The sequence below is a fragment of the Astatotilapia calliptera genome, chromosome 23, assembly GCF_900246225.1.
Source record: "Astatotilapia calliptera chromosome 23, fAstCal1.2, whole genome shotgun sequence".
NCBI classification, from domain to species: domain Eukaryota; kingdom Metazoa; phylum Chordata; class Actinopteri; order Cichliformes; family Cichlidae; genus Astatotilapia; species Astatotilapia calliptera.
In genome coordinates this window covers 20,836,226-20,858,526 of record NC_039323.1, presented here as the reverse complement: position 1 = coordinate 20,858,526, position 22,301 = coordinate 20,836,226, and the positions used below count along the sequence as shown (strand labels likewise).

Genomic DNA, 22,301 nt, shown 5'->3' with positions numbered 1-22,301 from the left:
ATTAATTCAGTCACATCAGCGATTATGTAGGATATTAGTATTATATAAGTATTATATAAATTAAATTAATTAAAAAATCATTTCCCCCAGGGATCAATAAAGTATTCTGATTCTGATATATATATATCCTGTAGACAGTACCTGTTATTGGTTTATAAATGTATTTTTATCCATAATTGAATAATTGTGTGTCTTTTGTCTTACCTTTAAACATTTAACAAACATTTTTTAAGACTTTACAGTAAGTTTTATAATCAGTATGTTTGATATATGCCGCCCTCTGGTGGTCACAACGCGTAACCACATTGGGGCCTTTTATTTTGAAGTGTCAGACCGGATGTTATTTCCATATGTAATTTCTCTAGTTTGATTATACACATGCAGTTGTCCATTAGAGCAGCGGTCCCCAACCCCGGCCCTGGGCCTCGGACCGGTATCGGGCCGCGAGAGTTGAGGCTCAGGTGTGAAATGTGTAGTTTTCAGGGTTTTTATCGTTTTTCAGCGTTATTTTGTTATCGTTTACTCTGTTTTCCTGGGTCTTTTCACGTGTGTTATGAATAAATTTTCTTTTTTTCGGTACCGGTACTAGTTTTATTTTGTTGTATTTATCCGCGACACCTTAAAGGCCGGTCCATGAAAATTGTCGGGCATAAACCGGTCCGTGGCGCAAAAAAAGGGTTGGGGACCGATGGACTAGAGGGCAGGGAAAATCCTGTAGTTTATGATCCACGGACATAAAGTCAAAGAGGATACAGCGGTGTGGTTCACGTGATCAGCGGCTGTTTTACTCTTTTAAACTTTACTAACACTTCTACAGAAAGTAATCTGAGGTAGCATTGAAGCTAGCTAGTGGTAGTTACAACTCAGCTTCAAATGTCATCCTACTGTCTTCGGGTTAGCTTGTGCCAGTTAGCGAGAGCTAGCTTAGACGGCTGAAAGAAAAAAATTTCACACATTAACATCTTCAGCCCATCGTCACACATTAATGTTTAAAACAGTATCAGATAAAGCCAAGCTGTAGTACTTTGGTCGAAAACAATAACCTTCACTAAAATCGCTAACAGGAAGTAGTGTTTGTGTTGTTTTTCTAAACCTTTACTGTTTTTGTAGTTCCTACTTCTCCCGCTCGAGGGCCGTTGTTCTCATAATGATCTTATTACCAGATCCGATGAAGTAACAATGAGTTTCTTTCTGTTTTTTAATAGCAGTATATTTTTTATGTTGTTAAACAGGCTGTATACAACATTATTTATGATGAGGTTAAATATAAAATAAATAAATGTTCTCACAAACCTGAATAAAGTGATGTGTCACATTCAGATCAAACATGTCTTAAAGACCCCTCAGCTGTCCTATAAAAACACCTGCACCTCCTGCAGCATGAGCCAAACAGCGTTCACCAAAGAGCAGACAGATCTTTGTTGCCATGAAAACCTCTCAGACATAAAGGTTTCTTCATCCTGTTTTAACAGAAGACATGAATACTGAAACACCGAATAGAGTGTCGATGGTACTACATACGTATGTGAGCGAGTGCTGACAAATGTGCATTATTCTACCAAGTCCAGCAGTAAATATTTGTAGGGAAAACAAATTTAACAGTAAAGAAAAATAAACTACAAAATTGAGCCACCCTAACAGGAAAAAGGATTTCCTGCATGCATTAACATAATTTAATGCATGCAGGTCACCTCTGGCTCTATAACAGCTGCTGATGTTCAGAACTGTCCTGGGTGCCCTTTAGAGGAACCAGAGGAGATCTAAAAAACAAACAAAAAACTAAATCACAGCACACACACCACTCACACCTCTTTGTCCCATAAAAATATTCATAAGAGAACTCTGTCCCCTCAGAGGAAGCTGCCTCTGATCGCTGAACAGGTTGTGTCTTTTAGTCCACAGACTTTCACGTGCTGACGTGTCATCAGCTGAGACGCCAAATCCAAATTTCATCAAATTTTGATGCCGAGCGAGCAGCTCACGTGGCTGTGTGTGAGAGGGTGAACCATGAAGTGATTTCATAGCTGTTGAGGTACAAGGTGTCACACAGAGAGGAAGGCTGTGCTCTGCTTTGTGATCTTTGAGTTCTGGTCCTGGTTCTTGCTGATGCGGTAGAAGTGCTGGATGCACCCGGACCGAACCAGCAGCTGCACAAAGTCCTCGTCATGAGTGATGATCAGCAGCTGGAAGTGACGCTGCTGAGAGCGAGTCCTGATGATCCTGGAGAGGACAGAGGAGACAGAGAAGTGGAGAGGATTCAAGAAGCAGCCTGAATAATGCAACAGATGAAGCTACGACTCTGTAAGGTCTGGAGTGTGTTTAATGTTTGTCCTGTCAGGCTATCTTTGAGATCTTTCATCCATTTATTATAAGTTTGTACTTTGAAGCTGTGAGCTTTTATTTACACCGTCTGCTTTAGGGAAAGTCACAAAGTCAGAGGTTCGGCTTTAGGCTGAACAAACATCAGGTTTCTCTGGGTAACACATCGTTTGCATGCACTGACTCTACGAGAGCGTCTGCCAGGGACTCGATGTTCTCCCGGTCCAGGTTGGTGGTGGGCTCATCCAGGGCCAGGATTCCACAGTCAAGACAGAAGGCCTCTGCCAGAGCGAGCCGGATGATCAGGGATGCCAGCACCTAAACACACACAGGATCAATCCATCCAACTAAACAAGAGTTTAAGTGACGGAGGCGCTGACACAGAAAATCTTTTAAATACCTTCTGACCGGCACTGCAGCGCCCTCTCATATTCACATCTGCATCTCCTCTCATCATCACTACTCTGTAGTTGTAGCTCCTCCGCCTCTCCGACCTCTCCTCCACCTCAGACCTGATCTCGATGTACTCGATATCTGCAGAGGAGACACGAGGTGAAGACCAAACACTCACATTTACCCACTGAGCAGTTTTCTGGTGATCAGACGTGTAAAATGTGTCTGAGACGTCTGGATCACACTCTGCTGTAGTTTCATAGATACAAGCACGTCTTCGATCACTGAGCTGATTTTTGTCTGAGGGGGTCAGTGAGATGCACCTTGACCCCTGTAGGTGCTGCGCCACAGGTCTCTGATGTTCTGGTTGATCTCATCCATCTTCATGCTGTGGAACTTCACGATGGCTCTGTGGAAGCAACAGAGAAACAAACTCTGGTGACCTTCACATGGTTTCTGTCCCACACTGATGATCAAGCGACGACCTGCGGTAAACTTACTGATCTAGAGCCTCTTCGTAGAGTTTCAGGTCTTTGCTGAGCAGCTGTGTGGTTCTCATCTCAATCATCTTGTTTCTGTGGAGCTCCTCGGCTTTGCCGTACTGATCTTCCTCCAGCTGTTTGCTGCAATCAAAGGTTCAGATCAGAGATGAGTGAAAGTGAGTGAAGGGCTCTTGTTTCATGTGCTCATGTGAACTTTCAGGGAGAATCAGGGAATTTCTCAGCTCTGTCCAGGCTCCACACTCAGCGTGGAGTTTTTCTAGTGTTTTGCACACGTTTCACATGTGATGTTGAATACTGAAAATTGTCGCCTTTATTGTGTGAATCATGTCGTATAACCCTGAGATACCCGAAGTACTCTGGGTTACAGCGATGAATTATGGGAAATGTGTTTAACCTTCCCGTCGTGTTTACAAATTAAAAAACTCATAAATATTGTGTTTTACATCCGATTGCCTGGAGGCCTTATGACATCCTCCACACTATGCACTTGAACATATAAAAGTGATGAGCACCTCTTTCGTTGGTGTTTTAATCAACTTTGTGACATCTGTGGTGTTCCCGGTCAAAAGCCCACCATAGAAAATGAATGGGAATCTACCCCCCCCCCCCCCATGTTGGCCTCTGACCCCCTGAATGGGCCACTGAATGACAAAATGAACGACCCATTGACCCACCCACTGAACTGAATTTGGTGGTGAAGAATGTTTCTTATGTCAATTTAAGAGCTGTTAAAACTGACCAGTCAATTTTGACTGGGAACACTAAAGTAAGGGGGGGGGTGAACACAGCCAGAGGGTTAAGTCATGAGCACAAAGTCAAAGGAATTTTATTGATTTCATTGTGGTTTTAACATCGATCACTGAAATGATCTTATTTTAGGTACAGGCCTGTGAAAAAGTCTTGAGCCACTGTCCAAAGAAACACTCTGAAAGACCTTAAGGTCACTGTTGCTCCAGAGCACGTTAACACATTACACAAGCTTTGCTCCTTAGAAGTAAAATATAAAGAAATGACAGGTGGCTCAAGACTTTTGCACAGTGCTGTATGTCTGTGTCAAAGTAGAAGTGATTGCTTAGCAGAAAATGTGACTGGGTATGAAAATAAGTGGGCAGACAGAGTAAATGTGGAGCAGAAGGTGGTGGATCGCAGCCAGTACACAACCTAGCAGTACTGTAGAGGCAAAGCCAGCGATTCCCTTTGTGCAGCATTTGGTGACAGCAAGGAAAAAAGCCCTTAAGAGGAAGAAAAGTCCAGCAGAAGCAGGCTGAGGGTGTGCAGCAATCTGCTTTAACCTGATATGGTGAGAGCCGAAGAAAGAGCAGCGTAACAAACCTGTATTCCAGTATCTGCTCCTCCAGGGGTTTCTGTGCGCCCTGCTCCCGACTGCGCTCGCTCCTCAGTTCGGCCAGCTTGCTTTCCTCTTCCTCATGTTGTCTGGACACACACAGAAAGACACATGAGGGTAAAAAACTGAGTCTGACTTGGCCCTGAGTAATCTTGAGGTGTGACACTGCTGCTTTAGCAGAGGCTGGGGCTGACAGTGCAGCACTCTCACCGCTGAAGCAGCGAGACTTGCATGTAGCTCAGTTCTTCCTGCAGAGCCTCACGTTTGGCCGCCATGTTCTTCAGCTTATTAACGTGCTTTCTCAAGGTCAGGTTGTCCCATAAGCAGCGCTCTTTGACCTAAGGAACATTTCAATAATGGCAGCATTGAAGTCAGTGAGCACACAAAGTGTCAGTGTGATAATAAAATAGACTTTTTTATGCTACATTCTTCACAAGAATTTGGATGTTGAAGAAGTTTTTCTGCAATTAAAGGACAACGAGCCCAGAGTTTCCTCATAGACTGTATATAAAAGATGAATGTAGCCACTGTGACGTCACGATTTAGTAAAGAAATCAAAGTTTTAAAGGCTTCAGTAGAGTTATTAAACTCCTGGCATCTCCCTTTTTTAGCAACAAGCAAGAGTGACGAGCAAGCTGTGGATCTGGCTGAGAAACAGCAGCGACCTGTCAATCAAAAGGTAGGCCCGCCCTAACGCATTCCCTGCTTTATCAGCCTAATGAAGACCATAATTTACAAAAATATTTCAAATAAGATTCTATTCAATAAGGTTTAAACGATAAACTCAATCAGGAAAGAGTCGCCCCCTGCTGTTCATTAGAAGCAATGCAGGTTTAAGTCACTTCTGGACTGATTTCATGGGGCTAAAACCATCTTGTATATACAGTTTGTGGTTTAACTTTTAAATAGATGCAAAGGTGGGTGTGACATCAGCAATGAGAGTAAATAACCCTAAGTTTGAATCAAAACACCGACCTTTTGAGTGTCTATGTCCTGCTGGATGTTTCCCATCTCTGTGCTGATCCTCTCTTTATTCCTCTCAGCCTCTTGGAGCTGAGTCATTGCTGCTCGATACTCTGACTCTTTGTCCTGCAACATTGGCAGACAGATAGTATAAAAAAATAAGAAATCAGCATGATTACAGTCCACATTTAAAATAAATGGATACAGTTGTGATGAGATAGTCCTAACTGAAGTGCATATTAGTTAGGAAACTGGTGAAACACTCTAAACACTCAGGAAAGGTGCTTCAGTGCTTCCTTTGTTTAAACAGAAACATCAAATCCAGTTTATCCAGCAGCGATCATCATGTTACCTCTTTGAATTTGTCTCTTCCCTCATCAACATATTTAGTGACGTCTCTTTGCAAAGCAGTGATTTCCTTCAGTCTCTCCTCAGTGTTACGAATCTGTCAGTAACAGTTACAGCAGTTACTTCATAAACAATCACAACTCTGTTTGATAGAAATGCTCTAAGAACATTGCACACATGATGTTATGTTAAACACGGTTCTACGTGCAAATGTATTTTATAACTGTGTGTTATTTGAACTGTGTTGATTCATTGGTTTTGGTTATGAGCAAAGGAACCTGACAATGTGCAGCAGATAGAAAGAAGGACACGTTCCCACTAATAGAGCATGTATGCATCCACCTTCTTCTGCTCTTCTTCCTCTCTCTGCTTCTTCTGCTCCACCAGCTTTTGCTTTTCCTGCTGCAGCTTCTCCAGAGCAGCTGATAGAGGGCACAGTTCTTCATTTCCCTCCTGTTCGACCACAAAGTCAGAGGAAAAAACTGCAACGTTAAATATTTGTTTCCACTTACGGAGAAATAAAAATAGGTAAATGAATAATAATAATAAATAAATAAACAGCACCCTGATCTCTGTGGTTAAGGCCTCCATCCTAGCAGCGATCTCTGCACTCAGCTCCTCCAGGTGCTGCTGCTTCTGTTTGTCTCTGATCAGCTGAAGCTGCTCGTCTCTCATCTCTATCGCTGCACTTTTCAGCCTCTGAATCTGCTCCTGCTGGTCCTGGATCTGTTTATGTTTACGCACAATTGTGCTGTAAGCTGCAAGGACACAAAAGGCCAAAGGAAAGGAAATCATGCTGCAATGCAGAGACGCAGATATGAAAGATATGAAGTAAGTCCAGTTTTTACACAGTTTGTAAAAACTGTCGTGGGTTTCATGGGAGAAATCAAGGGTCGGAGTTAAAATCAGGGCTGGAAACAGAGCTGGTTGTCTTACTGGTGTCGAGCTGGTCCTGAGTTTCATGTTTGTCCTGACTGAGCTGCTGAAATGTGTTGTCCAGGTTTACTTCCTGGAGTTTGGATGCCTGCTGATCAATTTTACTTTCCACCTCTTCAAGGTTTCTCTACAGAGAAGGAAATCCAGATCTCATCACTTTTTATGTACTTTCTAAACTTGATTCTTTGTCATGAAAACAGCACAGATGTGTGCAGGTCCTGGCTGTGTCTGGCACATGTGGTGAGAAAGAATGAGACAGACAAATGTTTGGTACCAGGTATGAGTCCATGAGGGAAATGCCCTGCAGGCAGTCTTTGGCTTTTTCCTCCTCAGACCTCAGGATGGCGAGCAGAGCCTCCTGCTCCTCCACATCACCCTTCAGCCTCTCAGCTTCTCTGTCCACAGTCTGCAGCCGCTTCCTCAATGCTGGCAGCTCATTTTCCTGAAACTGCACAATGGCCTCCCTGACGAGACATAAAATAGAAAAATCAATGAATCGACAGTCGATTCTTCGTTTTTATCTCTAACAAAGAAATGAGGACAGACTGGACTGTTGGTTTGACACAAACGTCTCTGACACTGTACCTCACAGGCCTGAGAGCCACTATCTCCTCTCTCCTCCTCTCTGTCCTCTCCAGGTCCTGCTCAGTGATCTTCAGTTTCTCTGGCACCAGGTGTAGTTTAGACTGCAAGACTCTGACAACTTCCTGCACCTCAGACTCTGAGGGAAACGATCGTCGGCACACGGGGCAGCAGGGCTCCCTGTGCTCGCTCAGCTCGCTGATGAACTGGGTGTACACCACTTTAGTTCCAGCTAGTAGAGCTAAACCAGGACAGAAGCAGAAAGAAGGACACAGGAATCATGATTATTCATATGGATACTACATTAGGAGGCTTAAAGAAGCAGTTCTCTTCTAAATGGTGCTTGTCCTGTGGTGCTCAGAGCTTCATATAAATAATAATAATAATTTAGAAGCAGTGTCTCACGACAAAAAAACAAACATTTTTGTGAGCAAGTAGAAACTATTTTCTTTCAACTCTCTGACTACCTCTGCAGAAGGAAGCGTGCATCAACTGTGACGAGAGCTTCTGACAGCATGACAGGATGTAAACGTTCATGCTGCACCTCCCAGACGACCTAATGTCACATAGCTGCAGTATTCTTTTGGTTGGTGGATGAAGACAGTAGTAAGAAAATAGATCCCACGTAAAACTGATCGCAAGGTCCAAAGAAGCTACCACTCTTCCTGTTTGAGACCATTTACCTTTTGTCTTGAATATCTCGTCCAGCTCTCTCTGCAGGTTGCTCAGGTCGTGCTCCAGATCTCGACTGCTGCAAACATTCAAGAACTTCTCTTCATCTGTGGCTAACTGCAGCTCCTTCTTCAGCAGCTCAGCAGTAATGTGGCTTTTATTCTGCTCATTTGATGCCAAGTCCATTCTGAGATGAAAACCACAATGTAACAGTGGTGAGTGTCGGGAAAAGATCCATCTTAAAAGCATTGTTTTCTACTTAAATGTTACTAACTTGAGCTTTGTAAGTCTGTCCCTGGTGCTGCCGATTTCCTTTGACTTGGAAGAGACCCAGTCCTCCAGCTCTTTCTTGTTTGGAAAGTGGCCCAATAGAGACACCAGATCCTCACAGTGACGAGACCGGATCTGAAGAATCTGCTCCTCCATCTCGGCCTGGAGGACAGAAAGAGGAAAGATGAGAGGGGAGAAGGGAAAGAAGGGAGATGATCAGTAAGAGAAGTAGAAAAGCAGCAGCAAGTGAGTTTAGGTTCCTCATTACTTTGCCCTTTTTCAGTATGTCCATCTGTGTGAGTGCAGCTGTGTGCATGTTGAGTGTCTCCATCTCTTTGTCGAGCTGTCTCTGTGTGCAGTCGAGTTCAGCCTTTTCTTCCTGGAGCTCCTCGACCTCGGCCTTCAGCTCCTCCACGCTGGAACTCTGAACTGCATCCTCACGCTCCTGAAGAGAAACACACACAAAACACAATCTATGATATAAGAACATGAAAGAGGCTCAAGAGGAGACAAGTGTCAGACAAAGAAGGACGCTTTTGAACTGTGATTCATACAAAGCAGCTGTAACAGAGTCAGTGGTTAAATACATCAAGCTGTAAAAGAGTAGGATCAATCTAGTGTAAGAGACACACATGATATATCCAGTCTCTGATCCAGAAAAAGAGAATATCAAAGAAATCAATCTGTGACGATTTCACAACCTCAAAAACATCATGATCCGTGTGTGTGTGCATTCTCACCACTTCAGCCAGTTTATTTTCCAGCTCTTGCAGTCGACTACATGAATCCTGCAGTCGTTGCAGCTCTTCTGTGATGTTTTTCAGCTCTTGCTGCTTCTTTTGCCGCTCGTCTCTTTTCATCTCTACCGTTCTCTCCATGTACGTCTTCCTGTCCCTCATTTCATCAACAGACTGCTGCTTCTGCTGCTCCAGTTTCTGCAGCTCTGCCTGATCGAACCAAATATTAAGAGGAGGAAGAACAGAAGTGAAGAGCACAAATATCTCATATATGATTGTTCAGATGACTTTTTTGCAGGCATCTCTAGCTAACGTGTATTTTATCTTGGAATTTTGTTTTCATCCATCCATCCATTCGCTTCCGCTTATCCTTTTCAGGGTCGCGGGAGCCTATCCCAGCTGTCATAGGGCGAAAGGCGGGGTACACCCTGGACAGGTCGCCAGTCTGTCGCAGGGCTAACACATAGAGACAGACAACCATTCACACCTAGTGGCAATTTGGATTATCCAATTAACCTATCCCCACAAACTGCATGTCTTTGGACGGTGGGAGGAAGCCGGAGTACCCGGAGGGAACCCACGCAAACACGGGGAGAACATGCAAACTCCACACAGAAAGACCCCGGCCTGATGGTGGAATTGAACTCAGGACCTTCTTGCTGTGCGGCAACAGTGCTAACCACCGTGCCACTGTGCTGCCCATTTTGTTTTCAGTTAAATTTAATTTTTATCACACCAGATCACACAGTTATCTCAAGGCAGTTTAAAATGTAAGGTAAAGACCTTACAATAATACCGAGAACCAGAGAAAACTACGACAGATCGGATGATCCCCCTATGAGCAAACACATTGGTGACAGCGGGAAGGAAAAACTCCTTTATAACAGGAAGAAATCTGCTGAAGAACCAGGCTCAGGGAGGGGCAGCAATATGCCATGACTGGTTGGACATTATTTTATCTGTGAAAAATTACACACAAATACTGACAAAAACTGAGAGTGACAGAGCACGTCTTACTAAGAGCTGACTGACTCTCTCATTTTCCTGCTCCAGCCTGTGTGTGACTTGATGGTAAAAGCTCTCGAGTTGAGAAACGGTAAAGGGCAGCTGGTCATAACCCTCCATCTCCAGACAGGATGACAAAGAGTGGACCTGTGACACAGATGACATGTGAATAAATAAAAGAGTCATTGTGTACTTGTATTAATCCACATGCATATTTAATGTCACTGCTGGCTCTGAGTGATTAAGTCCACCTTAGTGTATTTACAGACTCCACAGAAACAGCTCGATGTCTGCTTTATCCTGACAGAAACAAACAAGTTAAGAAAGAAGAGGTTTTCTTTCTTCTTACCAGGCTGTCGCGGTCCTCGGTGTTCTTAGTGTGACGTTCAGCTTCATGTTGTAGACGAACTGTGGGAAAAAAAAGTTGCTAATTCTGTACTGAGGAAACACAGCATCCACCCTGTGCATTATTCCACTTCTAGTATTTTTTATTCTGTCAGTGTACTGAGCGATATATTTACTGTGAAAACATGTCACGACAACAAGACACGACTTAACGAATGACTCGTTACACATATGGTGATAAGTACATGATCTAATAGGACTGTGCTGATGTTGTTTCTTATCAGTGTTGTTCCAGGACCATCATTACTGACCAATCACACGTTTGTGATGTAAGTGTTGGGAGATGTTTGCTGTCAGGGCTCTTCACCAGTTCATGATTAGTTCATGGTTAACATCGTAAAGGCTCAATTTCAGTGGAAACCTTTTGCTTAAACTGACCCACTACAGAGTTTTTCATGCAGTATGGTAAATATTGTACACAGACAAGAATCAGCAGCTATGAGACCAGAAAACAGATATTTTTAGATGGGAAACTATACCTGAGAGAGAGAGCTGTGCATGAAGTGTCATTTTACCGTGGTGGAAGCAAAACAGCAAGAGGGAATTCATGATGATGTTTATGTAAAGCGAAATGTGAAGCATAGTTTGGATCTTTTGCTGCTGGTTCAGTCAAATTTGGTTGGAGAGAGACAAAACCTGCAGCTTCATAATCAAGCGCAAAAAAAAAAAAGACGGAAACACAAAGCGTGGACCCGCCAACGCATCAGAATCTGTGAGATGTCAGCTTTCTCATCCAATGGCGTGTCCGTGTGCGTGCCGTCAGTGAGAAAGCGGGCATCTCACAGATTCTGAAGCGTCGGCGGGGCCACGCTTTGTGTTTACATCTTTGTGCAGAATCCGTGTATCTGCTCTCATTTACTGTTTTAGCGTTTCGGGCAAAATAAATGTATATATAAAAATTGATTCAGGATTTTAATGAATCGACATCGCGTTATTCAAGCTAGAATTGATTTTAATTGGAAAATTGATAATCAAAACCCACTCCTACTTTTCATACTCAGGTGTGGAGGAAAATGTCAGGAGCTACTCTGGTATATGCAGGTGAGTGAACCTTTTTCCACCAGCAGATCATTCGTTTCTCTGGTCAGTCTCTGGTATTCTTGGTCAAAGGTCTGCAGCTCCTCCTGGTGCTGTTGCAGCTTCTGCTCCTTCTCCATCACTGTCCTCTGGTGGTTATCGTAAGTATGCTGTAGCTGCTCGTCTGAACCCTGAAACACCTGAAACACACAGACAAAGGTCAATGGATTGGAATTGTTCTACAGTTAAATGAATAGTTCTTGAGGTCTGACTCCAGTGGAAACTGCAGTGATGAAAATGTCAAAGAAGTGATCAAGAACTTCCAGAAATGGCCCTGGGAGCCTCAGAAACCTAACTTAATTTAAATTTGGTCATTCTTGTTTAAGATTGATCCCACAAAGGAGCACAAAAACCAAACTAAAATAAGCATGACTGTTTTTTAGGTTGATCCCTGGAAATCTTGTTATCCTCTATGGCTCTGTCATGTATTTTGGATCTCTTCCGTTGTGTCATCTTATTTTCCCTTTCAGGAGGTGGAGGAAGTCACAGGGAAGAAAAACCAACGAGTACATCAGGTACTGAGCAAAGATTTTGGACCTGACAGAAAATCACAAAGATCTAACACTCATGAATCTTTGATCGATTAGTTTCAAGATCATGAAACTTCATCCAAAGTGCAGTATCTTTCGAAGTTTTGTAACTAAGAAAATAAAACATCTCATATTTGTTCAGACATTTTTCACACATTGTGTTACCTCTTCCATAGTTTCCTCCAGCTCCTTGTTGTGCTCCTCCATCTGTTTCCTCAAGCTGTCCAGAGCTTTGGTTTCATTTTCTAGCTTCGTCACATTTTCAAGTTTCATTTTTATGTCGCTCAGCAGTGTCTGCAAAAAATTATAAAACATTAAATAATAAAATACATTTCTTTAACCCCCATTGTTTTTATATTTGTGCTCTCCTGGTATCACTTGTTTACAACATACATATTAATAAGCTCTGCTGCAACTTTTAGATCAGCATGAACCTCAAACTTGTGCCAAGAACAAACATGAACGTTGCTCTGCTGTAATTATCTAAAGGCATTTGAATGAGAAAATTCAGCAGAAACCACCTAATCTGTGCCACTGTGCACTTTCAGCTCATTTAAGCTTCCTGTCACGTTCGGGTCAAATCTGACTGATTTACAACTTAAAACACTCATAAATATTGTGTTTTACATCTGATTGCCTCAAGGTCTTAGCATGTCCTCCACACTATGCACTTGAACATATAAAAGTGATGAATTTGTTGAATTGTGAGTGTTTTAATCAACCTTGTGACATGTGTTTGGTGTTCCTGTTCAAAAGTGTCCGCCATAGGAAATGAATGGGAACCCACTCACTCACTGAACAACCGACTGAACTGAATTTGGTGGTGAAAAATGTTTGTTATGCTAATTTAAGAGCTGTTAAAACAGACCCCAGGTACACTAAAGTAAGGGGGTGGGAGGTAAACGCAACAGGAGGGATAGGTTAAGAGTTATTGTTTGCTGTCAGCTCTGTTCTCCAGATTTGGTTCCCTGAAAATTCAACTTCTTCCCCAAAATAAAACCATTATTTTGATGGGAGTAATTTAAAGGTAGAACCAGTGTGGAAGTGTCCAGAAGTGCAGAAGGAGATGACCGTGAAATGCATAGTGGCCACATTAATCAGGTATTGTTTTTGCTTTCTGTGGGCAGAGTTGGATAACCTTTCACGAATCAAGAGGAGCGTCAGTTTTCATCAGCATTTGTCCGGGAGGGAGACAGGCCGAGGACGAGCCCCTCAACCCCGGACCTGGGCCCGCTGAAGGTTGCCAGGGATTAGTAGATGCAAGTGGACTTGGATCAGAGGCTAATTTTTCCGACAGAGATTGTAACAACTACTCTGCGACCAGACCTCGTCCTTTGGTCTAACTCCACAAAACTTGCGTATGTCATTAAGTTGACGGTACCATGTGAGGAAGCGTTGAGGAGGGATTTGAGCGTAAGAAGCTGCGGTATGCCAACTTGGCAGCTGAGGCAGAGGACAGAGGCTGGAAGATCAAGGTACGCCCGGTGGAAGTGGGGTGCAGGGGCTTTGTTGTCCTGCTCTAAGTAGTTTTACAACAGCAAAACTGCTGAGAGAGATTGGGATCAGAGGACAGGCACAACGGCAGGCTATAAGAGAATTGGCTAACACTGCTGAGAGGACCAGTCACTGGCTATGGATAAAAAGGGCTGACATCACTTGGGCAGCTAAGGCAGTCAGCTAACCGCAATACACATGCCCAGGATTGATCAACCCGTGGTGGGCCTGCCTCAACAGGGGGCGCCAAAAGGGTAAAACATAACATTAGAAGTTTTGCTGGTTGACTGATACAGCTGTCTCAGGGCCTCCTGGGGACTGTGCAGTTAATCTCATGGTAGTGAAACTAAAAGGAGGAATGAAAGAATAGGAAAGAAAAATGTTCCACTCTTCTCCCCTCTGCTCTTCTTCCCTTTTCTGGGAGGCAGTGGGGAGGTAGAGCGTACAGCCCGATCCGGCAGGGAGGTGTGGGAGCCAGATCGGGCGCCCCCCTTCCTGCTCTCTTCTCTGCTCTCTCCTATCTTATCTTACTTACTTGCCTTACTTCTCTCTATCACCTTTTCTGTTCCTTTGAAGAAATTAGGCTCCATAAATGTTAAAGAGGTAAGTATTTCTTAGTTGCAGTGAATAGATAGAATAAACTGTAGAAAACTAAAAGAAGAAGAGAAAAACTATTTTAACATAAACCAGTGACACACTCCGGGGCCTGATCAACCCTGGCAGGGCCTCCTTGGATGAGGGCGTCTAGTGATAATAGCCGAAACACCCGATGAATCCAAGGTCCACTACTGATGATCAATGTTCCCTCTAAGCTGCGCGCGTGCGCAATTGCGCACTGCTGGCACGGTCTCTGCACACAAAAAAATCTAACCTGAATTGAAATTAAAATTAAAACTTTAACAATTCTGTTTTGCAGTGTTAGTCAGTGAGTGACTGGCTGCTCCAGTATGGGATTAGAACCTTATCCCATAGTCCAGCCAATGATGCGATTGACATTCGTATACAGGCAGCTAATCAACGTCGTTGACAGGCTATGACAGCGTCCTTATGTGCCGACACCGGTGTTTTAGCGAGCAAAGCGGCGTGGCTGATGTGGAGTGAAGCCACGTTAATGACAACGTGTAAACCATTGGAGATGTGAGCAGGACAGACGGAACAATTGACGGGAAAAGTGTGGACTTTATACCAGTTTTTAAATTGTGTTGATAGGCCACGTAAAACCAGAGTTATGATAAAAATATCTGCAATGTTTGGTTTTCTTCTTGAATACTATCATAGTTTATATCTTATATAAAAACTGTGTTTTGTAAGGAAAAGCGCTCTCCGCCTGTGAGAAAAGCCAAAACCAAAAAAACCCAGCCTTTCCTATTGGTCGAAAAATGTACCATGTCGACCAATCAAAAAATGATATGGCAACATGGCATTTAGTTTTGTTTAGGAAGGGGGAAGTTTTAGGAGTGATGGCGGTGTTTTGAGATGTGAGAGATTTGCGACATTTAGTGCAAATCTTGTGTAGTCAGTGTGTAGTGTTGTCAATAGTTTTGTTGTGTGTGTCAGAGCAATGAGGCGACTACTGAATGTTACAGGAGTGATACATCTCCTGTTGTCAGGCCTGCAGGTATCAGGCTGTTGTTCTTCTTTATCTCATAGTGGACGGAAATTATTTTTGGAGTGGCACAAATGATTTGTGTGGCATCAAATTTGATGCAGAACAGCTGATTGTTCTGTAAATATTGTGAAATGTTTGTTTAGAAAACGTCTTGGCTGCATTTTAAGTAAACAGCTGCAAAAACCTTTGTTCACAAAACTCAGTAACTTTTTTGAAAAACTATAAAATGAATTGCCCAGCATTGGTCATTATATACTGTATTTTGCAGACAGAGAGTTAAAGGACTCTCTCCCAGACCACAGACTCAGACTCATAGTACAAGTCAGAGCTTTATATTTTTATATATATGTAAAAGAAAGTTGTGTTTTCAAAATTGGAGTTCAAGTTATTTTTACTTCCAATAGTGCTAACATACTACACAGGTCATGAACAAGACTTTTTAAAATTTTCACTGTAAGTGGGCTAAAGCACTTAATTAAAAGTAGTCTAACATAAATGTAAATGCTGTAATTTGATTATTTTAATTAACCATGTAACTTGGATGGATTCGATGCTGGCGTGACCACAGTGCACACGTCTGCTGTTGCTCACAGTGGTCCAAGGGACCGCTCAGGGGGTTTGTGCGTTCGCTCAGACACATGAAAAATTAGAGGGAACATTGCTGACGATGTGTCCCAAATTTTAATATGAGAATTTAGATCAGATCTCTAATCCCTAAACCTAACCAAGGAAAAATGGCAGATTAGCTTGGGTAAAACAACGAAAGTTGAGGCACACAACGATGTGTGCCGCTGGTAAAGTTTCTGGGGTACTTTTCCTCATAAGAGCCATCCCCCAAGATTTTCTCCATTTAAAGCAATGCATTGTCAGGAACTGTAACATCTAGTCCTTTACTGAATCAGAATCGATTACACTTCATGTGAACGGTTTACAGAAAAGTAGTACCAGAATTTTCTTGCCTGTTTCATGAACCCACCTCAAGTGGATCGATCTGGTTCTCTATGTGCAGGATCAGATTTTGTGAGGCCCTCAGATCAGCCTGTTTTTGGGCTACATTGTCTCTAAGATGCTGGGCCTTCTCCTTGTTTTTCTCCAGGTAAAACAGCTCTGCCTGACACTGTTCCACTCTCCGACTTTGCTTCAAACGCAGCTCATGCATCTTTGACCTCGCTTTGTTATACCTGTAAGAAAGACAGGACATTCTTTACTTTGTAATATCTGAAAGGAGCGTACTGGTCAATATTTTTTTAAATCTTTAGTTGGGTTTGAAGTGATTTAATGTGAAAAAAGACACAAATAAGTGTTGGATTTACTTGGTTACATTGAAGATGGAGTCAAACTTTTCTTTGAGAACTCTGTCTTCACTAAGTGGCCAGTTAGACTCTTCCTGGTGACAGAAGATGACGTCGTTTAACACTGACTTTGATACACCCAGCGCAGAAGTTATCTCCTGGTGCAGGTCGCCACACTTAACAGACCTGCTCACCCTCCTTCCATCCCTACAAGAACATGAAGACAGGCACCATATCACCTCAATCCAAATTATACATTTTTAAACATCAGTTAAAACAACTCAAATTCAAATTTTATTTGTCACGTACACAGTCATACACAGTACAATATGTAGTGAAATGCTTGGACAACTGCTCGTGACCTAAAGAAAACAAAAAAGGAAAAGGCTATGAATAAGATAGGAAATAAATGTGAAAAATTAAAAAGGGTAAATTTAACTAAGAAGGAATAAAATATAAATTAAGGTTAAAAATGAAATAACTGTACAACACAAATTAGAATGAAGGGTAAATTTAACTGGGAAGGAATAAGATAAAATATATAAATTAAAGTTGAAAATAAAATAACTGTACAACAAAATACACAATATAGAACTATATAAGAATGTATGAAGAAATCTAAATATAAATAAATATATACACAATAACAGCAGCTGTACAAGTATTAACCGGAAATGAAGAATATCTCAGGTTCTTACTTTGTTCTTTTAATGTTCTGCTCTTCACTTTTAAAGGAGTATTTATTTTCTATCAGAGAGCAGGACACGAAGCGTTGGATCTCGATTTCCTCTCCCTTGATGTCTGAGAGTGAGAGCTCAATCTGGGCTCGTACAACTGTCCTCTGGGCGTCCTGCAACATTTATAAAAATGATAAGATTTGTAACTACAGAGGGTGGAGTTTTACTGACATCAGTGACAATAGATGAAAAACAGAATCTAGGGTAGGGTGGGTTGCAAATCGGCTTGCAGACTCAGCAACTGTAGACAGGCTACAATAAGTCAAGTACAACACCAAATCTCAGATTTTCCGATATGATGTGCCCACACTACAAAATCTACATTCATTATATTGATAAAGATTTTGCCTACAGGTACAAAAGAGGCAGGAGTCTCATGTTCTCAGTCTAACATTTGATTATGGTTTTTTAGATGAACACATTTCTGACAAGACTTTTGTGCTCTTTGGATCTAGTATGAACAACTGAAGCCATAAGGCCGGTAGCTTTGGGAATACATTCAACTTAAGTCAGCATTTTAAAAATAAATATATCTTTTCTATGGTGTCAATATATATATAAACCACGTGTTAATTCTGTTGTATTCAAATAATAAAATGTGGTCAACACTTGGAGGTTTGCCTTTCAGTACACAATTTAGGAACCAATGCGTTAAAACAAATAAGTAAGTCATGATGTAAACTGGCCCATCCAACCTCATAATTGCTGTAAAAAAATTCTTTGTACTCTTTGTTTAAGGACATTTTTAAATTCAGAGTCTAATCAGCTAAAAGGAGAGAACTGAAGACAAACCTTTGGATCATGAACAAAAGCACTTCCTTTAGATCCAGGTGGAAGTTCTCCTGAAGTCGCAAACTTGAGACATTCAATAATCGTCTAAAAAAAATGAAACAGGAAACACAAGTCCTGGTGCACATGGATAAAAACACAAACAACACTAATCATTTAAAAAAAATTAAATATTAAAATCTAAATGATGTATTGTTTGACTTCACAGTCAACTTTTGATCTCATCTGAATGTCCTCGTACTGTTTTTCCTGCTCCGTTGGGTCCAACCAGCACAGTCACAGGAGTGAAGAAAGAGATGACCTGTTTGTCTTTGTCTTCAATCCCGAAGCTCCTCACCCCCAGAATGCTCATCTCATTTATCTTTGACATTTTGGCTTTCTGAAAAGAGGAAAACAAACTAAAAGCTGAAGGATTTTGATCAGCAGTGAGACTTTAAATATCAGTGATTTATGAGCATGATTGCTCTTGCTGTATGTTGCCTCTGATGAGCAGCTATTATTGCAGTAAACAGCGTCAGATGCTCTGATGAATGTAGCATTTACTTTTCTTGATTTCCATACCAATCTATGTTACCAAATCTCTTAGTGTATAATAGCTTGTATCAAACAGCTGTGTGCTAAAAAGTGAACAAAACTTTCAGCTGTAGTGGCATCAAAAGACTGCAGCAGGAACAGAAAACTCATTTTTGGGAACGCCCACTAAGTAACATAGAAAACAATCAGTTTGTACACAGAACAGCTCTTTTCCCCACTGTGTCAGAATTTTCTGTTGTCTCTGATGCTCGCTCTGTTCTGTCTCAAAATGGGGCTTTTGTTGTTTAACCCTGCCTTGGACTTGTCATGTCATGTGATCACATAGAAATTCCAACACAGAGAACACAGGATAGAAATAGATATTTTTTAACCCTTTCATGCAGGAATTATGACAACCTCAATCAGGATTTTTTTTCTTAAGTATTTTTATTCATCTTTAGGCATGACAAAAAGATTTCTGAACTATGTGCATGCAACATGTGCATTTTGAACTTCATTTTTTTAAACATGTACTTTTTTTAAACGTGTTTTTTTTTTTGTTTGTTTTTTTTTTTTTAAATGGCAGGGTATGGAGTGACACATCAGTGTCCAATGTAGTGGTTTAAGTGCAAGTATACCATCAACACTGACGCAAATACAAGAAAACAGCCTTTGAATAGCTGTCAACTGTAGTGACCACTATGCGTAACAGGGTTAATCTAGCTAAATGTTTCTTAGCTGAAAGTTGGACATCCTGTCATTTAAAGTTAACAAATTTAAGGAAAATCTGATGAGTGGTAATACAGACTATGCTGAAAATGGTGACACTTATTTACATGCAGTAGCATTGTGATTAAAATATGCAGTCAGCATTTTGTAGCCCTGATTTGCAGTTATTACACAGAAAATATCACAAATGTATCCAGTTACCTTTTTTTCTTTTAGTATTGCTGTAACTTTAAAAGAAATGCTGCGTTGTGCTTTTACTTTGGTAATCATGTGCTAATCAGTAATACCTCTTCTGCTGTTGTTAAACTGAGTGGAGCGGTAGTAAATCTAAAGGTCATAGGGGATGATTCATACACAGTGCTTAACAAATTTACCACTCAGTGTAAAGTTTATGCCTTGGTTGCCCTAAATTAACAGCTCTGGTAATTAATTACTTAAATATTTTCTTATGTTTCTTATGGTTAATCCACCAGCATGCATAAGCTCTTGATCTAAATGTTATTTTTAACTCTAACATATAATTATTGTAAGCCATGAATTTTCAAATATATTGTTTTGACAAAATTCTGAAATCATTAGTAAAACACATTATTATCATGATTTTTTTGATTAAGACGTCAGATCACAGATATGTACTTAGATTCCTGAACAGAAAAAATAGTTTTACTGGTTTAATTATATATTTGATTCATTTCTGACTTTACCTTCTCATCAAAACGTTAATATGCCACACACTGTCACATTTGTGGAGAACATATAGACTAACTTTTTTCCCTCACATCTGTAGTTCAGAGCTTATGTTTTTGTTTGTTTGCACCACTGATCTCAACCATTCATAAATTCATGAAATAAAAGCAAAGATGTTTTAGCAGCAAAGGGAAGTTAAAGTATAGACAGTAAAAGCACAGGTGAAACTTAAATATGCAACGGAATAGTTATTATTCTTGCATTCATGTATATTTTAATGTCCTTCTTCATCTTTAAGTGATTGAGTTGGAAACAGGATATCTTAAATTATTTGGGAAAATGTTTTTAGAAGTGCCTTCAGCTTTGAGATGAATAGGAACTCAGAGATGAGTGCCATGAATGCAAATACCAGACAGTGTCGGACATAACAGGAGAACTTAAACACTGAAATAAATAGATAAGTTTAGATTAGGCGTCGTTATTGTTTAGCAATAAATCAATAAACTGAAAAAGAAAACAAACAACAGCAAGTTTGATCCAAACACAGCAGAGCTCAGAGGATGGCAGATGTTCCAGTGGAAATAATGACACTGTGGGTTGGTTTGTGCAGCTCTTTCAGACTCTGGCAGCTTGCAGGCTGCAGGTTTTCTGGTGTCATGGTTGGGATTTGAAGTGTTGGTGAAGCAGGTTTGTGTGAGTTACAGCTGTATACAGTGCTGATAGTGATTCAAAGGTAATCATTTGACTTTAGGTCCCAGTCTTTGTGACTGAAGCCATCACTGATTCATAGAAACTGTGCACTATTATCAGCTCCCTTCTATTTGGTTTCACTTTTGGTTTGTAACACAGAGAAAAAAAAACCTCATGCTCCCTTAATGCAAAAGTAAACTGGAGAAAAATAATCACCTGGTGAGCAGTTATGGAAAAGTCTTCAACCCTCAGGATGATAACAAAAACACATATACCTTAACATATCGTATATATTATGGTGTACCTCCATAAAGCAATCAAGTTTACATAAGCAAATCTGAAATCTGAAACTTTGCCCTACAGTCACACAGGAAAAAACATTTTTCTGGTCCTTAGTTTCTGTGTAGTTAACAGTCTCATGCATCACTTACCGTCTATATAAACTGTCTACACAATCCTACTGGCTTCTATAAAACAGTCAGTTGAAATAATCCGATTAATCAAAAAATCATGGTCCTCCAGTCTCCTAGCTCATATTCTCCTCTCTCACTCTTTCTCTCTCTGTGTTTCTCTACCCCTCTGTATCTGTTGTCACTAGCCACACCTTGCTTTGTAAAGGCGTGTCTCAGCCTATTTGCACCTGGGTCGATTACCACACCTATGAGAGATTTGGTCATCAGACTGTTGCTTTGCTGTGTGATCATGTGTCACTGTAAATAAACACACTGTACTGAAATCTGCATTTTGAGTACTTCCGACCACTAGCCATGACAAAAATCATCGGGATTTGACAAAAGAATAAAAGAAAGAATTCAAACTCGTACTTAGAGAAGTCATTCACATGAATATCACCTCTCTGTCCAGCAGCTCATGTGTATCTCATGTAACTCTATATGTTCTGTTTCTATATCCCTCCCAGTAAATTCATCAGTAGTTAATCGCTCTCCTGTCACAGTTCTATTTGTTTAAACACACCTCTCTGTAATTTGAAACGATGCCAGAAAGTGGTAAAAGTCAGAGGTCAAAGTTCAACCACTGCTAATGGATTTTATTTACCGCCACGGATCCTCCTTATGCTCTCAGGGGCTGACCCACCTTCTCTCTAATCCAGCCACAATTTGTGTCCAAATCATGGAAAAACATGTTTTTTTTAATGTTCAACTTTCTATGAATCAAGTTCACACAGACATGATTATCCTCTTTTTCAGCAAAACGTCCTCAGTTTGTTGAAATAGTCGACACCATGTGAGAACAATAAATGTATCACTTTATGTTGTAACCCACAAGTTGAACGGTAATGAAATGACTCTCAAAGTAAAACATCACTGCTTCCACGTCCAGTTGGTTGGACTGTGAAGGCGGAGTCAACTGGACCCAATCTCACTGCCCAGTGCGCGCTCCCGAGCAAAGGGGTCAGGTGCCGCTTCTTCTGCACTAAATGACAGCTGCACATCAGAATCAGAAACTTTAAACTGCATACATTTAAACATTTAAGGCCACTGTGCCAGTCTAATAAAAGATCTCTTAGCTTGTATGCAGATCAAACTAAATTAATTTGACTGATTGAAGAACTATTCTGCAGTTCCTGCAGCTACCAGAGTTTTCCTAGTTTTACAGCTTCCTGACTGTTTAAACAGGGGCGGATCTAGAGAAATTAGGGTGTCAACGGAATCAAA

General features: G+C 41.1%; 2 protein-coding genes across 3 annotated transcripts in view; one reads left to right on the top strand and one right to left on the bottom strand.

The window, feature by feature from the left end:
• The window catches only part of LOC113016627 (uncharacterized), a 141,005-nt gene that overhangs the window by 34,042 nt on the left and 84,662 nt on the right, over positions 1–22,301 (top strand). The window lies entirely within an intron of this gene.
• Positions 1,303–21,174, bottom strand: LOC113016629 (DNA repair protein RAD50-like). Its single transcript, XM_026159601.1, has 28 exons — positions 21,057–21,174; positions 18,248–18,385; positions 18,010–18,093; positions 17,179–17,330; positions 16,502–16,687; positions 16,165–16,369; positions 12,251–12,379; positions 11,530–11,695; positions 10,423–10,481; positions 10,086–10,220; positions 9,072–9,278; positions 8,600–8,776; positions 8,336–8,493; positions 8,073–8,248; positions 7,393–7,630; positions 7,082–7,271; positions 6,808–6,934; positions 6,436–6,629; positions 6,214–6,324; positions 5,876–5,968; positions 5,536–5,649; positions 4,771–4,898; positions 4,548–4,649; positions 3,213–3,335; positions 3,036–3,121; positions 2,720–2,853; positions 2,504–2,637; positions 1,303–2,220 (listed from the first exon to the last, which is right to left on the bottom strand). The coding sequence occupies exons 2-28, from the start codon at positions 18,374–18,376 to the stop codon at positions 2,043–2,045; spliced, it is 3,915 nt and encodes a 1,304-aa protein (XP_026015386.1). The 5' UTR covers positions 18,377–18,385; positions 21,057–21,174; the 3' UTR covers positions 1,303–2,042.

What these genes read in the sequence shown, in the direction of transcription:
- LOC113016629 (XM_026159601.1), bottom strand. Translation starts at nt 18,376, where the DNA reads ATGTCAAAGATAAATGAGATGAGCATTCTGGGGGTGAGGAGCTTCGGG. An exon ending in CCAACGGAGCAGGAAAAACA is followed by an intron (nt 18,094 to 18,247) that starts GTACGAGGACAT and finishes CATTTTTTTTAG; the next exon opens with ACGATTATTGAATGTCTCAA. An exon ending in ACCAGATCGATCCACTTGAG is followed by an intron (nt 12,380 to 16,164) that starts GTGGGTTCATGA and finishes AATTTTTTGCAG; the next exon opens with ACACTGCTGAGCGACATAAA.